Source organism: Pagrus pagrus, assembly GCF_965226575.1.
Source record: "Pagrus pagrus genome assembly, chromosome: 4".
Lineage (NCBI taxonomy): Eukaryota > Metazoa > Chordata > Actinopteri > Spariformes > Sparidae > Pagrus > Pagrus pagrus.
Window position 1 is genome coordinate 4,423,073 of NC_140188.1, and position 16,242 is coordinate 4,439,314.

General features: G+C 40.8%; 1 protein-coding gene across 2 annotated transcripts in view; it reads right to left on the reverse strand.

Annotated features, from left to right (window-relative positions):
* caln1 (calneuron 1) overlaps positions 1-6,941 on the reverse strand; it is a 69,113-nt gene extending 62,172 nt beyond the window's left edge. Inside the window, exon 1 of one of the 2 annotated variants that reach the window (XM_084351365.1) lies at positions 6,307-6,941. Coding sequence is in view for 1 of the 2 variants with exons in the window: in XM_084351364.1 (XP_084207490.1) it covers positions 4,670-4,872 (203 nt within the window). In the remaining variant the exon portion in view is untranslated. Of the gene's footprint in view, positions 1-4,669; positions 5,057-6,306 lie in introns of those variants that run through there. The other variant, XM_084351364.1, reaches the window with a different exon arrangement.
* Between the last annotated feature and the right edge of the window lie 9,301 nt (positions 6,942-16,242).

Sequence of the window (16,242 nt, forward strand, 5' to 3'; positions counted from 1 at the left end):
TCAGTATTTTACTGAGCAAGCTGCTCTGATGAAGTCTACGTTCCCAGTTCTTTGAGGATACGATCAAGATCCTTTTTCCACCTGACAACAGGGCTGCGATCACCATCCCCGTCAGTATCACTGTTCATCAATTATTTGATTGATCGATTGTTTATGTTATCGAGTAAGATAAAATGGAGATAAAATGTTGATCACAGTTTCCCAGATCAGATAACCAGATGTCTGCAGAAGGGTTAAATCCATTTTTAAATTATATAAAAAATTACTTTACTCATTACCTTTAAATGGTTGTAAAGAAGTCTATCTTGTGTAAAAGTATGGAGGCCTTACCAGAGTTAATTGTTGTAGTGGAGCTGTTGCATCCAGGCAGGCAGAACAACTGGGTAAAATCTCACATGACACACTGAAAGCAGAATAAACCTGTCCTGGTTTTACAGGGTGGTCCATCAAATGTCTCATCACGTTGAGGCCATTAGCTAATGCGGTTATCCAGAGTTACTTTCAGGGAGTGAGTAAAGTCAGAGTCGGTGTCCGGCTCAAGGACACGTTGAAGTGAGCGGACACACGGCTGCACTAGCTGTGATTGGACCTCTTCCCTCTGCTCAAAATGTATTTCTTTACTGTTTGATTCCCAGGGTTTGGTTTCCAGATGATAACCAAGAATCAGCTTTTTGTTGCAGAATTTTACACATGGTTGCCACTTTTAGTCCCTTTATGATTAAGATTAATACGCACTTATACCTCAGCTTTATAATGAAAAAAATATGTTTACAAGTTTTAATACAGTGACAGAACAAGATTCTATATAGTTAGTGTTTTATCTGATAGTTAAATGAAGCATATACAGAATTAAGTGTTTTCAGTTAACTTTCCACCCTCAGTTCCTGGCAGTGCAGCTGTAAAATGAATCCAGAAAGTCACTGGTTGCTTTGTCATTGTCTCTGGAAACAGATGCCTGTACACGGGCGAGTAAACACACCAGCACCAGACACACTAGCGCTGTTTGGTTCTGGCTCAGACTGTTGCAGCAATACTCAAATATCACTAATGCAACAAATATTAAAAATGTATCTATTTTGCGTTTGCCGTCTGTATTTTTAACATGTTAAACAGTGGTTGCCACTGACGGAAACCGAAGACCAAGTACTTGTTGCCAATTTCTTATAATGGTTGCCAATGTCATGATCAGGCTATCACCAGTCTATTCATTTCCTCAAGTTGAGTCGCTATAGGTGACGATTAAGTTTAACAAGAGTAATAGAAGAAAATGTTCGGCATGATATCAATCAAGATGATCAAATTAACTGATCAAAGTCTCAACATATTTGAACACTATATTCACTATATTCAATGGACAGCATGCAGAAACTCATCCTTTTTTTTATTTGATGGATTCAAGTAACTAAAGACCCGAACATTATACGTAGAGGATGGCTGCATTTATTGCTGGATATGATGATGTGCAATTAGTCAAGAAACACTAACTATGTTTAACGTGGTGTGAACGTACAGTTCAAATTTATTTGCAAAATCTCTCATTTTAAAGACATCTCCTATTAGAAAATGGTAAACTTGAGAAGAACAAAAAACCCATCAGAGCATAAATGTATGGTTTTCTTTTAAAAATGCATTTCCACTCAACCACAGTAAAACTATTCTAAGGTAGTCTGACAGTAGAGAAACGATTACTGCGTCATTAAAGCCGCTTTTAAGTCTTTTCAGTGTTGTTAAGACTGGGTCACAGCGAAACTGAACCCAATTACAGCCGAGACATAAATAAACCCACCTACACTGAAGTCGTGTGCATGCCTTACAGGGAAAGCACTTCTTGTACTGACACTTCAAGGATAAGACAAAGATGACATGACTAATCAAAACACTTTGACCCTGAAGGAAGAAGCACTGAGCTGCAATTAAGCTGTAACCATTAAAATGCCGCGTGTCCTCAAGGCACCGATGAGGAGGCCTGATGAACTCATTCGTGTCCAATAAGACATCATTGACGAGAGTCACACTTTTACATGGAGGTGTGGTTAAGCATCACTTCTAAAGGAATTTCTTGAATCAATTCTTTTAGTCAAAATGCCAAAAAAATAATGCAAAATGTTCATCAAAAGCTCTGAGATGCCAAAAGGCTTCAAACTGTGTAGCTGCCCTAAAGCCCAAACAATTTACAGTTCAATTTATGACCAAACAAAAGAGAAAAAAGCAGAAAATGCTCCTATTTAAGAATCCAGAGAGAGGTATGTGTGTTTTCCTCATTAATTACAATGGAGTGATTATCAAAATTCTCGTCAGTGTTTTCAGTTGATTAAATAGCTGATAAATCATCTACACAATACAACTCAAACATGTTGCACAAAAAGGTGCATTCGTGTCTCGAGCTGCAACAATAAGTCGTTTGGTCAATTGGTGGATTAAAAGTTACTGAGTATTTTGATGATTGAATAATCGTTTCATTCGTTCTTAAAGGAAATAGTCAATCATTTCTGGTTCCAGTTCCTTCAATGTGAGGATTTGCTGCTTTTCTTTGTCATATATGATCCTGAATGAAGAGTCTTTGGGTTTTAAACTGTTGGTTGGAGCAATTTGAAAACAATTAATCAGCGGATTAATCGATAAAGAAAATCATCATTAGTTGCAGCCCTATATTCATGTCTTTATTGTTTGTTAGTTGTCCTGAAAGAAACCGTCACCATCTCACAGACTAAACAGATTGGACAGGCTGCTCAAAAATAATTAAACCGCCTCTTAATCGTCTCCTTTTGAAAGACTGAACAATAATCATGAAATGATTCTTAAAAGAAACACACCACACACAGTGATCTTCTCCTCTGCATTGAATTTTGACATGTCACTCTGACCTGCGAGTGCCAAGCCTCTCCCTCTTTCTTTACGACATGACTAATCAAACGACCACGCCAGAGCACCGAACCGGTCCTCAGTTCTGAGTCTTGACTCTTGGAGAGTGCAACCTGATGAAAAGAGCGCAGCTTTATTCAAAGCTTTCTGCATGACAAGGAGGCCAGATGGCAATTTCTCACATCAGACCCTGCAGCACAACAGCCAATAGCAATGGGCCGATACTGATGGGGACACAAGCAGAACACGGTGTACTGGCAGCAGACCCTCCAGCCACAAAACCGTTTGTGTAAAAAGGACCAGGACACAGTGACATCTTTATGAGTACTGTATGGCTCAAAATCTATGTTGAGAAAAGACACCGGTAGTTTCAATAATTCCCCTTTCAAGCTACAGAAAAAAAAAGACTCCATTTCCATAAAACTGACGAATTGGCATTCCTTCCCATCACACTGACAAACTGCTCAACTGTAATACCAATGGAAAGGTGAGCTTTGCTTTAAGCGTAAATCCCCTACTGAATCACACAGGGCAGTTAACACCTTCTGCACTGCTCTCTGCCGCTTCACATTTCTGTTTGGATTCAGAGATGTGACAGCGAGAACAAAAAAACACCTGCTAAGACGTCACACACTGAGGTGTGGCCACATTTGCTGAATACTTTAAAACTTTCCACCCGTAGAGAGAAATGTAGCAGCAAGTTTTCAGTGTGGTTTTACCATTTTCCATCACTGCTGGAGAAAAATAGAAACAGCCACCTGGTCATAAAAATGACCAGTTCAGTAGATGACGGCGTTGTTAAAAATAGCTAAGATCTTGATTTTTGTAGAATCTGTTAGAGCTGCAACAATCAGTCGATCGGAAGAAGATTGGTTTCCATTTGTTTTTGGATTATGAAAATTGGATTATCGATTAATCGTTTCAGTAATTTTTCAAGCAAAAATGTCAAACATTTTCTGGTTCCTGCATCTTAAAAGTGAGGATTTGCTGCTTTTCTTTGTCATTTAATGACAGTAAATGAGTCTTTGGGGTTTGGACTGCTGATTGTACAAAAGAATCAATTTAAAGACGTCACTTTGGGCTCTGCGATCCCGACAATTATTTGACATTTTATGGACTAAATGATTAATCGATTGATAATAATGATCGTAAGTTGCAGCCCTAGAATCTATAAACTTTATATCAAGTCAAAAGTGAGGTATTGTGGTCGCTCTTAAATTTATTGACACCGTCTGTGGCGTTTCCATACAGCGAAGCTGCTTGGTGCCGTCTGATGACTCTGTCTACTCATAGATCTGTGCAAACACCTTTGAAAATACTCCACACCGCTGCAGCAAACACACAAACAGATGCTAAAGATCATCAATGTAAAAACAAAGCAGTTTCTTTTAGCAAGTCATGATTAACATGGAACAATTACCATTTGTTTTCAAACATATCTGATCCTAAGGTGTGTACAATGACACCAAGTTATGCAACGCAGACAACCAAACAAATGTGTGTTCGACAGTGTGTCAGTAATGTAAATAATAAGGTGAAAATTATCATTATGGATCAATAACGCCTTCTGTGGGAGCAAATGACTTTACAGTGTTGTGGACTGTGCAGTAGAGGCACACATGATGCTTTAAAAATGCAGCCAACTGGGTGCAAAGACAATCCATCAAACCCTCACTGCAAACAGGAGTCAAACTGAGAAAAGAGACGGGAGCGTCTCACAGAAGTGCCACATCTCTGCACACATTACCAGCTGCTTCCTGCAGCAACAGACTCTCTTTCTCTCCATCTCTCCCCTGCTGATTCTTACCCATACTGGTGGCTTTCACTGTACTCAGCAGGATCCTGCAGCACAACAGGCTCCCTCGCCGGACTCTCCATCACGTCCACAGCCCCGTCCCTCAGGTACGGGTTGCCTGGCAAGTCTCCATTTACCTCAGAGTGTGTCCCCGGCGGCGGCATGCCGGTGGGCTCCACTGTCTGAGGATCGGGCTCTGTGACCTCCTCCTCCATCAGACTCCTTTAGATGCAGCGGTGCCTCCAGCAGCAGCAGCAGACTGCCTGTCCACAAACCACTGAGCCCGGCTGCCTCCACAGTTTGGGCTTGTCCCAGAGCAGCGGCATTGGTTCCCAGAAACCCGTTGTTAATATTTGAGCAGTGAGAGCAGCAGGTACGACAGCTCCTCTCATGCTCCACTCCTTGGCTCCTCACTCCCTCCCTCCCTCCCTCCCTCCTTCTCTGTGACTCCCTCTCTCCCCCTTTGCTCTCTCACTCACTCTCCAGTGCAAACATTCCTCCACATGGGGAGACAGAGTGGAGGGCTCATTAGTGAGTCCCAATGACAGACTCAGCCCTGCCTGCCTGCCTGCGGCTGTGCTCACAAAATACACAAGTAGAGGGAGGCAGGGGGGGAGGGAGAGAGAGAGAGAGAGAGAGAGTCAGACAGAGAGAAAAGAGGGAGACAGGGTGTAGACAAACAGTCAAAATTGGGAATGACAGACCAACAAGAGCTGACAAGGACGAAAAAGTAGGAAGCAAAATTGACATCAGCTGAAGACAAGTGTGTGTGTTTGTGCAGGAGGAACACACATGCCGCTTTCATATCCCTTCTGATAAAGCTTGCAGTGCGCTCTGCAGGTCAGCACGGGGATGCTGTGAAGGCGCATCACATAGAGAGCGACACAACTCCGGGAGGGCGCGCCGTGCGTAACAGCGTGCGCCACCGTGAGCAGCAAGTGCGCGCGTTGGACGCTGCGCAACGGGATGATGATGATGATGATGATGGTGATGATGGTGGTGGTGGTGGTGGGTGGCCGGCGGGGGGTCCACAGTGAGAGTTCAGCCCCTTCACAGCTCCAGTACATCACATCGACCCCGCGCACACACACACTTCCTGTGAGCTGCTCGTCATCAGTGTGACAGAAACTACATTAATGCAACAGCTCCTCTCATCACCAACAGGCGTTAGTGTCCATATTCTCGTTAAAAGATCAGAATTCTGTGTTGGGAGAATCATGATGTTGGGTTTTAAAACGCAAGCCTGTCCCTGAAAGCAGCATGGCGTGTGGGAAATGCGGGATATCGCCAGACGGTTTATTTAAAGCACGTCAGCCCTCAATAATGAATGAAAAAACTTTATGAAACACGGATCAGACGATGCTGCAGTCGTAAACAAATCTCTCTGCACAGTAAAAAATTAATTTGACTTATTTTATAACCTTATTCTCACACATTCTCCTCAGCACTCACCATCTGCTGAGACATATAAATGAATATTGTAGCAGATATTATTCAGACCCCTGAGGTGTGACCAGCAGGTCCTGACCGATCCGAACAACAGTTGTTTGTCTGGCACCGAACCAAAAACCTCAGCAGGCTGCAACAACGAGCTCCAGCCTGCTCATTTCACACAGAAAGGTAATTTATCGTCTGATGTCCCAACTTACCTTTAAAGGGTCTTGAGTGTGTGATGATCAGTCAAATCCGTTGATCGATGCTGGCGGTAGGATCCAGTTTAGACACCTGTGGTGGTGGACTCCTCGACCAGGCTCGTTGATCGATCCGGATTGATGGCGTGCTCTCACAGAGTTAATCCTTCACTTTGGGGATGCAGTGCACACATTTCTTCCCATCGTCATGAAGATGAAGAGGTCACAGATTTGGTTTGTGGCTTTTATTTCCCTCTCAGCTGAAGTCCAGCAGCAGCGACGCGCCGCGCATTCAATCGAGTTGCACTTTTCGCCAAACTCTCATCAATGTTTTAATTCCTCCTCTCGTTCACGTCGCATCCGGTTATAATCGCGAAGTCCAGTCAGAGACAAAAGCTGCAAACTGCAAAGGTCCGTTCATTCAAAGTTCAACCCCGCGGACTGGAGATCCACACACACACAAACACACACACAGAGAGACACACACAGGTGCTGAATGTGGCTGAGATTGATGAGAGCAGCCCGGCGGCTACAGGAGACTCCAACCCAGATCAATACGCAATCGAACAGGAGAGCAGCGATTGGCTCATTTCACTCTCGTTTGTCTGAACACGTTTATTGTTTCATTTTCAACCGGAGAAACTACTTGAACTGTTTGTTGTAGCTGTCTGACCGGACAGATGTCTGTGCGCCTCCTCCTCAGCTCTACGTTTAAAAATCAATCTGTCAAAGGAGCTAAAAAATATATATTTTCCGGTTCAAACTTTCAAAATAATGCCTTCATTGTTGGCCACAAACACAAAACATTTAGCATTGCTGTAAAAAAAAGTATTGTTTGTCTTCATAATTTACCTAAAAGTCTATATTTACATATATATGTTTTATATCATTGTCTTTGATTTTCAGAAAGTTTCGTTTTTAACTTTTATTTCTGAAGTTAAAGAGTCCAATTTCCGGGTTTCTCATTATTTCTGCCAAACTTTACAAAACTCCCAAGTACTTGTTCAAATGGCACCGCCATCACAGCAACCTGAAGTCAGTGATGAACACTGATTCTCACTGTTCCTCACGGGCTACTTGAGGAACACTGTTCCTCAAGTAGCCTACTATTTTGAGGTACTTGTACTTTACTTGAGTATTTCCATTTCCTGACACTTATTTGCACTCTACTGCATTTTGAAGGCAAATAATGTACTTTTTACTCCACTACATTCATTTAAGTTCTTGATTTAGAAATTACTTTGCAGGTTGCATGCTGCATGCACAAGTAGCACATTTTTAAATTAATGTAGTTTTTGTTTTGTTTTTTTGTTTTCCTCATCATGTGGACCTTGACCAGATTAGAGCATCTCTAATCTGGTTCTGGTTCTGCAGGAACAGGCAGATATAATCAGTTGTAGAGAAGGAGACACAAAGGAAATAAACGATCTTCAAATGTGTTTTCTTAACTGACCGCTGTGTTGACTTTCAGATGATCATTATTTCATTCCAGCTGAGGACTTCAGTCTTATTCCACTGATGCATGCCCCAGTTCAGACTGCTGTACGCTGACTGATGTCTACCAGAGACGGAAACAAGAGCGATGAGACGCAGCAGCCACCAACTCTGTGATGAAAGACTGAATAAATCAGAAAGGTTCGCTCTGACACACTGCAGGTTGGTGTTTCTCTCAGGATAAAAGGGCTTGTTATGAAACTGGTGACATTGCTGTAAGTGACGAGTTATGTTCAAATAGAGCTGAGTCAAGAAGTGACACCTGCTCTGCAAGATGAAAAGTTACCCGGGGCTTTTTAGAGGACAGTGAGCATACAGCTGACAAAATGATATTTGCTGTCAACATGTGGAACTGTGACTAAAACAGTCAGTTTCTCAGGATGCAGATACCCGAGAGGGCAACCCTGAGCACACAGCGAAGACTCAACATCTGCCTGGAAGTCTTGGAGTACCTGCTGAGCCTACATGAAGGCGAAGCAGGGGAAATGGTTTGTAGTTGTCGCTCTGCTTGCCCTCTTCACCCTGACCTGAATAAGAAGAACAAAAAAAAATACATGAACAGGTGGTTGTGCTGTGGCCAACAAGCACACCACACATTTTCTCTTAATTGGTGTTCACTGAGCATGTTCCTGAAATTTATTGCACTTGAGGAAAGCACCTGTTAGAGTGATTATATACAACGTCTTCATTTAAATAAAGTGCTCAGTGTTGACGACGATTAATATCATAGAGTGGATATTATTTTACAAAAGTTCACCATTCATTCAAATGCAGTCCAGTTTTCATCCAGACATATGGGCATCCTTTGACATGTAAATAACCGAATCAACTCTCTCACTGGGCATTTGAGCCAGTGCTTACACACACAAACATCATTAGATATACAGGACTAACAATTCAACAATAAACAATAAAATAAAATACCAGGGATGAAATAATGCAAAACCAATGATTAAAACTAAGGCTATAAAATACTAGATTAAAAAGAAAATTCTTTTATTTCCTTTTTAAAAACATGAAAAGAACTCATATCCAGTGGCTGTGAGTTTCACAGTTTATGGGCATAAAAGCAGAAGGCACTCTCACCAGTACTTTCATGGGACACATTCAAAAGAAAAGCAGTGGAGGGCGTTAGGGATCTGACTGGAACATAAAATGATAGAAGATCTTTGATGTTGAGAGGAGCAAGGTCATTCAGAGCTCTACAAACAAGTCAAATAACTTCACAATCAATTATGAAGGGTGTAAGACGTAACCAGTGCAACCAGTCAGGTGTTAATATGATCCATCTTCGTTTTGTTTGTCTGAACTAGCTGTTGTTTTCTTATAGATGTTTTAGGCAGTCCAGTTAAAAGGGAATCACAACTAAATGGTTTGTTATGAAAGTGTGAGTGACATGACTGCTTGAGAAAGGTATGACCAACATTTTGACCAACATTTTGCAAAAACAAAAAGTCTTGAAGATCACCTGTTAAAATAAAGCAAAGGAGAATCAGTGGAACGCTTTTCTGTGAGAAGCCGGTTTGATTTCCCCTGAAGGCTACACGGCTGATGGCGGAGCACTTTCTGCACACCTACTCTCTTTTTCTTTATTCCCATTCCTGTCAGTTTAATCAGATGAATGCCTAGTCTGATGGGGTATTGTAAGTTCAGCGGCGGTAATGTAGATTCAGGGTAATGTGCCTACGAGGAATGCCAGAGGACAAAAAAGGGGCAAATGCCAAAAATGCCACCCATTATTTTACTGTCAACAGTTATCTTTCACATTTTAAGGTTTTTCTCAACCAGTGTGACTTAGTGTGAGTCACCATGTAGGAGTCAGATGTCTTAGGCACGGTGCATACGTTGTTGTGACCTTTTGGCCACGAGTTGGCGCTCTATACTTTTCTCCAATGAGGACTAAATACCTAATAAGGGAAACAACACAAAGTCCACTGCTTTGCAAAACAGCCGCTCACTGTATTAGTTTATCTTTTTAGAGTTTAAGTTTAATTTTACCAGGAATGTCTCTCGAGGTCGGTGTACATGAACCTCTTTGTGCAGAATGCTTGGTCAAAATTTTACAGACAATAACATACCACGGTAATAAAATAAAACAGCAAAGACACAGTGAAATAACAGCCTGTGGACCTGCACAACAAGTCAAGTGTCCGTAAAGGAAGTAGAATCTACAGCCAAAACATTTATTGCAAAATCTGATACAAGAGACAGAAAATTTTGATGCTACCTCACGTTTGTGCATAAACCAATGATCTGCAATCTACTTTCGATGTCACACTTAGATTTTTACAGTGCACTGTACACACGCTGCAGTGTACACTGTAATCAGAGCTACAGGAGGAAAAAGCTTCTATTCACCTGATTGTAGGTTTCAATCACCCAGGCCTATTATTTACATGCAGATTGATTTGGTCATGTGAGCGTCATGCTATCATTAGTGCATGAGCGATTATTTTTGGTAGGAACAGCATGTGACTCCTGCAGTCTAGCTTCCATTCAATGAATACACTGTTTGTACTGTAGTTTAAGGCAATAATATGTAACTTTATGGAGAAAGACAGGTGATTGTTGAGCCTCACCCCCAGGTCTTTGGTTTTGGGTGGATGCCTTGGATCCTGTGATACCAGAGAAGTATTTACCCAGTGGGTTGTGTGGGAACAAGAGGAGCTTGCAGGGCAGAAGTTACGTTGGTTCTGTGGATATTTGAACACAAGTAAAGTGTTTAAAGATATAATATGTAACATGTCTGCATTACAATGTATTAAAACAAATAGACCTTGTGAACTTACATTATCCAAAATGTTTCCAACGATGTTCGAACCAGATAAATCCATTAATTTACTCCAGCCCATCCTCATCAGAAAATAAACATATAGATCAACTATGAAATCAGCTTATTATGATCCATATTGATGTTTCAGTGACCTCTTGTGGCCCTAGTTATTATTACGGCTGCAAAGGAAGAAGAGTGGAGTAGTAGCATAAAGAGCAAAAAGTAGAGAAGCACAGGAAATTAATTCAGGAGGTCGCTGTTCATGTCCAGAGTGAAACCAGAAGCCACAAGTTCTTTTAACTTATTAACGTAGTTCAGCTACGTCACATACATAATGGAAGTAAGTTAGTTATGTAATGTGTACGTTTGTAACTGAAGTTATAGAGGTTACATGGTGATTTTAATCCAAACCACAGTGTTTTCCTAAACCTAACCAAGTTGTTGCAAACGTATGACAAAGGTCTGGAACGCCTTACTCTGGTTCGTGCAGAGGTCATGTTGTTTTGGGAACAAATCCCATGAATCCACCCTACTTACATCTGCTGTTTAGTTTTGATTGAGAGACCCCTAGCGGCAGGAAATACACACAGTGTGTGTTTAAATCAGAATCATCTTATTTAGTGAATTATTACAATGACTGCTGTTACAGCCATAACCATGTGTCCCACAAGAAATGTAATTAATAATACATCTACATAACCACAGCAAGTTAATGAGACAGCAGTGCAGAGACACCCCGCAATATGTGAACAAGTGAACTTGGAAAATCATTACTGAACTAATTCAGAGAGAGAACTGTGAAATAAATTGCGGTGCTTGCAGTTTTATCAGGTTTGTGTTTAATATGTGCTTCATGCAGGAAACACTCTGAGCTATTCTGATCTTTTCCTTTCATGCAGACTTTGCACACACACACACACACACACACACACACACACACACACACACACACACACACACACACACACACCATGTTTCACATATCCAATCTGTGCTCAGTTCCTGCACCAGTTAGAGCCTTGGAAAGCTCATCACCATGAGGTGTGTGTACTGTATGCGCATGTGTAACTGTGACTGCATGTCTGAGCAGTGTACTATGTATGTATGTGTGTGTGTGTGTGTGTGTGCGTGTGTTCCTGATGGAATGAGTCACAGCGTCACTGTTTCTGCGGTGGCTTCATCTAACTTTTTCAGAAGGGAGTCTAATGAGTCAATACGTCTGTTCTGGATTCGCTGTAATGAGATTGAAGTCCTCGCTGATACGCCCGACAGCTGCTGAGGACCACAAAGCCTCTGGCTGCTGAGAATCTTTGTAGGGGACAAATAGACGGATCTGCTTTGTAAAGCTGAGCCAACACCACTGTGATACATGCACACAGTGAACATTAAAGGATTATTGTCAGAGCTGTGATCCTTGTGATGCTACATGCATTGGAATATCACTCTGAGCTAAAATGAAGCCTCAGAAGGCCTTTCTAGAGCCATTGTTTGGATACCTCAGTCTAAGGTAACAATGTAACAAGGTAAAATATTATACATGACATTTTTGCCAATATTATATTCCATTTCAGCTCCTGAATCACCTTAAATCTGACACACTGAACCTTTCAGTGAGCCTGAGTCAAAGTAAAGCTTCAGAGTTCAGCTACTGTAGAATGAACCAAAAACAAGCAAAAACACAGTCCATCACAACAACGACCACAATAGTAATAATAATAATAATAATACATTTTGATCAACAGCATCACAACAACAACAAAAGCTTCACCAGTCAAAATATTTTCTGTACCAGTTCATTCCCATTCAAGGTCATGGCAGCAACAGCCTTTCCTATCATGCATTGGCAAAAGGCAAGGCACACCTAGGACAAACCACTGATCATTCACAACCAGTCCAACACATTCACACTAACATTCACACCTCAGGGCAGTTTAGAGTGTTCAGTGTCGGTTTCCTCCCACAGTCTACAGTCAGGCTCCACTAACTGGCATCTCTAAAATTGCCTGCTTTGTGATTCTTGCTGTGAGGGAGTACGGATGTGAATAAAATGTAAATATGAAAGTCAGTATAAACTAATCCCAACACACCTTGGTCATTTTGTTTCCTTTTTAAAATTCAGTGAGGAGGTGAGACTGAGGATCACAGTGAAGTCAGTTCATATCCTGCAGCAGCCACCTCGTTAGTGACGGAAGGAACTGGAACTAAAGGTGACGCCTGATACCAGCGTGTGACAGCTGCCCTGCTGGACTAACAACTGTGTCCAGAATAAAAACAGTGGATTAATTTTTAGTTTCCTGATCACCAGAAATGCAGTGAACAGTGTAAAAAGCAGTAAGCAGGTCAGAGCAGCCTGAATTACCACGTGATTTGAAATGGAGAAACGGTGGTATGTTAATATATATTTTCTTTCATTGTTTATAGTAAAAATATGCAAAAGATAATTCTTGCTTGGCATTTCATTGAGCCCAGAAGCCATAAAAGAGATTTTCTGAAGCAAACAAAGACTTTAATGTGATGTAACTTGTACGTTACATTTGGGGACTGTGCTTATTTTGGGCTTTGGGCTTTTTCTGCATGTCTTGTTGGAAGAATGTTGTTGTTGTTTTTCAGATTGTTGATTGTGTGACAAATGTACTTCCTGCAGAAATATCATTGCCAGATTGATTAAAGCAGCCCTGGTGTCAGCGTTAGTGTAATACTTAGCATTTCAATATTGTGCATTATCTTTCAAAATCACTGTATTCACCTCATGAAAGTCATGTCAACAACACCGTTTACAGCTTGAGTAGCATTTACAGTATTATTACAACTATACTCAACTGACAAATGAAATAAATACTTTGCCTGACATGACAGTCATGATGAAGTTCCTATAATATGCCTTAATAAATGATTTAAGATATTATCTCCATGATTGAAAACAAAAACTTAAAGCAAGATGGAAGAAAACCTTCAGAGGCTATATTTGCTGTACTTTGGATGCTGAGATTCAGATAACTGTTTTTTATTGCACTATAGGAAGTCCTTAAACCACCTTGCCTTGTTTTTCAAAGTAAATATTGGAGCCAGTAGATAAGGTGTACCCAGCACTGCAGCTGCTTCAGAAAAAGAAAGGTCTCCTCAGGCAGTCAAGCATCAGTGTGGCTGCTCCTGCTGGCTCAATAGCCTCCAGCAATGAAATAAAAAGACAGTTCGTCCTTACTTTAGTGCAAAATATTGCAATTCTTCTGCTGCTGTATTTCTGCTATTTTACTGTCTATGCTTACTATGCTTTCTCCTGTCATCAATAGGAGAACAAAAAGCCAATGCCAAGGCACTGAAATCCTTTTTCATGGATATTATTCTTTGTTGTGACAATATTCAAACTCTGGGGCTCAGCTGTTCAGAGAGAGAGGTACAGGTGTGTTCTGACCCAAATAACACATATAAGGTGAACAAATAAAATAACAATAGTCTCCTGATTTACAGCATTTCAACTGGGAGCTGACATACTGACAGATTTTTTCTTTGACATACTTAAGACTTACTTTATTATACTTTTTGAGTTGGTATTATTGGACGTATACCTCTGATGAACTCTGGATTTCTGTTATTTTAACGTTCTCTATTTTTATGTACACGTAATTGCATTTTTCCCTGAGTTGTAAAAACTATGCAAAAGTCATTTAGAGTGAAAGTGATCCAGACAGATAGTATTTGAGTAAAAGGTAAAGTAAATGTAGGTTACTTAAGTATCAAAAGTAGAAGTAAATAATACATATATTTACTTGTATATACTGTATACTATGAGTCGACAGGCTGGCCGATTATTGGATCTGACATTCAGCATTCACTTTGGCTCTGATGCTTCATGCAATCTGCAAAGTAACTAGTAACTAAAGTTATCAAGAACAATTTGTGAGTTAAATACAGCATAACATAGCAGAAAACAGAAATACTTAAGTAAAGGACCTCAAAATTGTACTTAAGTACTGTACTTGAGGAAATGTACTCAGTTACATTCCATCACTGCCTTTTCCCATCCTACTTCTCCTACTGCATAATCAGCTGCAAAGCAAATACAGAACTCTGCAGCATTTGTTAGACGAGTTCCCATGTGTAACCTCCTCTCATCAGCCTTTCATCCATAGCATAATGTGCATATACATGCATGTATACTGCAGTGGCTATAATGTATTGCATGACATTTGTACATCTAATGCAAATAGGTGTAGCATCACTTATTTCTGTGTGCAGTTTTCCAAGTATTCCTATATCAGTGTTTTTAGTGTTCTCACTGACATACACACAAAACTACACAAACAGCTGGGAGAAATGTGGTGTTTACTCCTGTAAACATACAGTCATTTCAAGGAAGGTCTGTGCTGTTTTTTCTGTATGATGACATTTATTCTATGTTGAATTATGGTGTTTTTCTAGATCGACTGCAGCCTTTCAACATGTTGCAGGAGCTCAGAATATGTGTAGCAGGAAATGTCAGCAACTTCATCTGTATGCTGCAACAATCATGATCCAAGCTGAAAGATTTCAGAGTATATCGGGATGATATCTTCCTTAGCGCTGCCTGCTGTCGCCGTCAGGAGCCTTTACTGTATTGACATTTCCTTTAATTTCATCACACCTGGTGAATTGCACTCACAATCCCACAGTCCTCCTGTTCCTATATTTGGTCTATCATATATCTGCCAAGCCCGCTGCTCACAGACGCAGCACATAAAGTACGCACAGTTTCTCCGGACAACAACCGAATGTGAGGCATCTGTGCTCGGTGACTGCTCACACGTTTGACGTTGTGTTCATGTGCAGACAGAAGACCTACAAAGTGCTAAAGACTGACAGCTATCAACAAACTCTGCACACACACACAAAATACCTCATGATCACTCTCAGTTTACAATTTTAGTCTAATAGAAGAATAAATTACAGCGTGTCAAATGACTACTGAATCTGCTGCAGCGTTGTCAGCGCCTCACATTTAGGAAACAAAGATATGACAAGCACCAAAAGAAACAAAGGAAAGTATGCAGGTAGAGAACACTGAAGATTAAAGACATTAATTCATTATGCAAAGACTTTGCTCCAACTAGACTGAAATAAATCTTCTTGTGCTGCCTGTTTACAGATTAACAAATGTTTTCTGTATACAGATTTGCATAGTGAGGGAGTATTTACATAGAATACACACACACACATTCATCACTGGCTGTCGACATTATGAAGTTGTGCAAACTTCCTGATCAAATAACACGTGCAGAAATTGGACCATACAGTTAACTTCCTTAATGATGACAGTAATCAAATTAATATATCCCTTTTCTCAAACACACATATCTAACCTGGACCCGGCCATGTTCCTGGTGAAAGAAGGATCTTATGGGTGCTATTCCATGTGTTTGATTTTTTATCTTTCCCTACAAATAGACCTGTTTAGGGTCTGAGTAGAAGCTGTGAGGATATTTTCCAGTTGGAATAAAACCCTCTGGGCTGTGAACGATCCACGCACTGACGCAAATACAAAGCTCAGCATGTTTCAGATGAGTTCAGGAAAAGGTTGGCGAGAGAACAGGTAATTCCCAAGTGCCTCCTCTCATCAGCTTTTCATCCATAGCATGTTCACAAACAAGTAGACCACAGTAACTGTTATATATTGCACAACAGCTGTATTTCTAATGCAATTAGACATAACG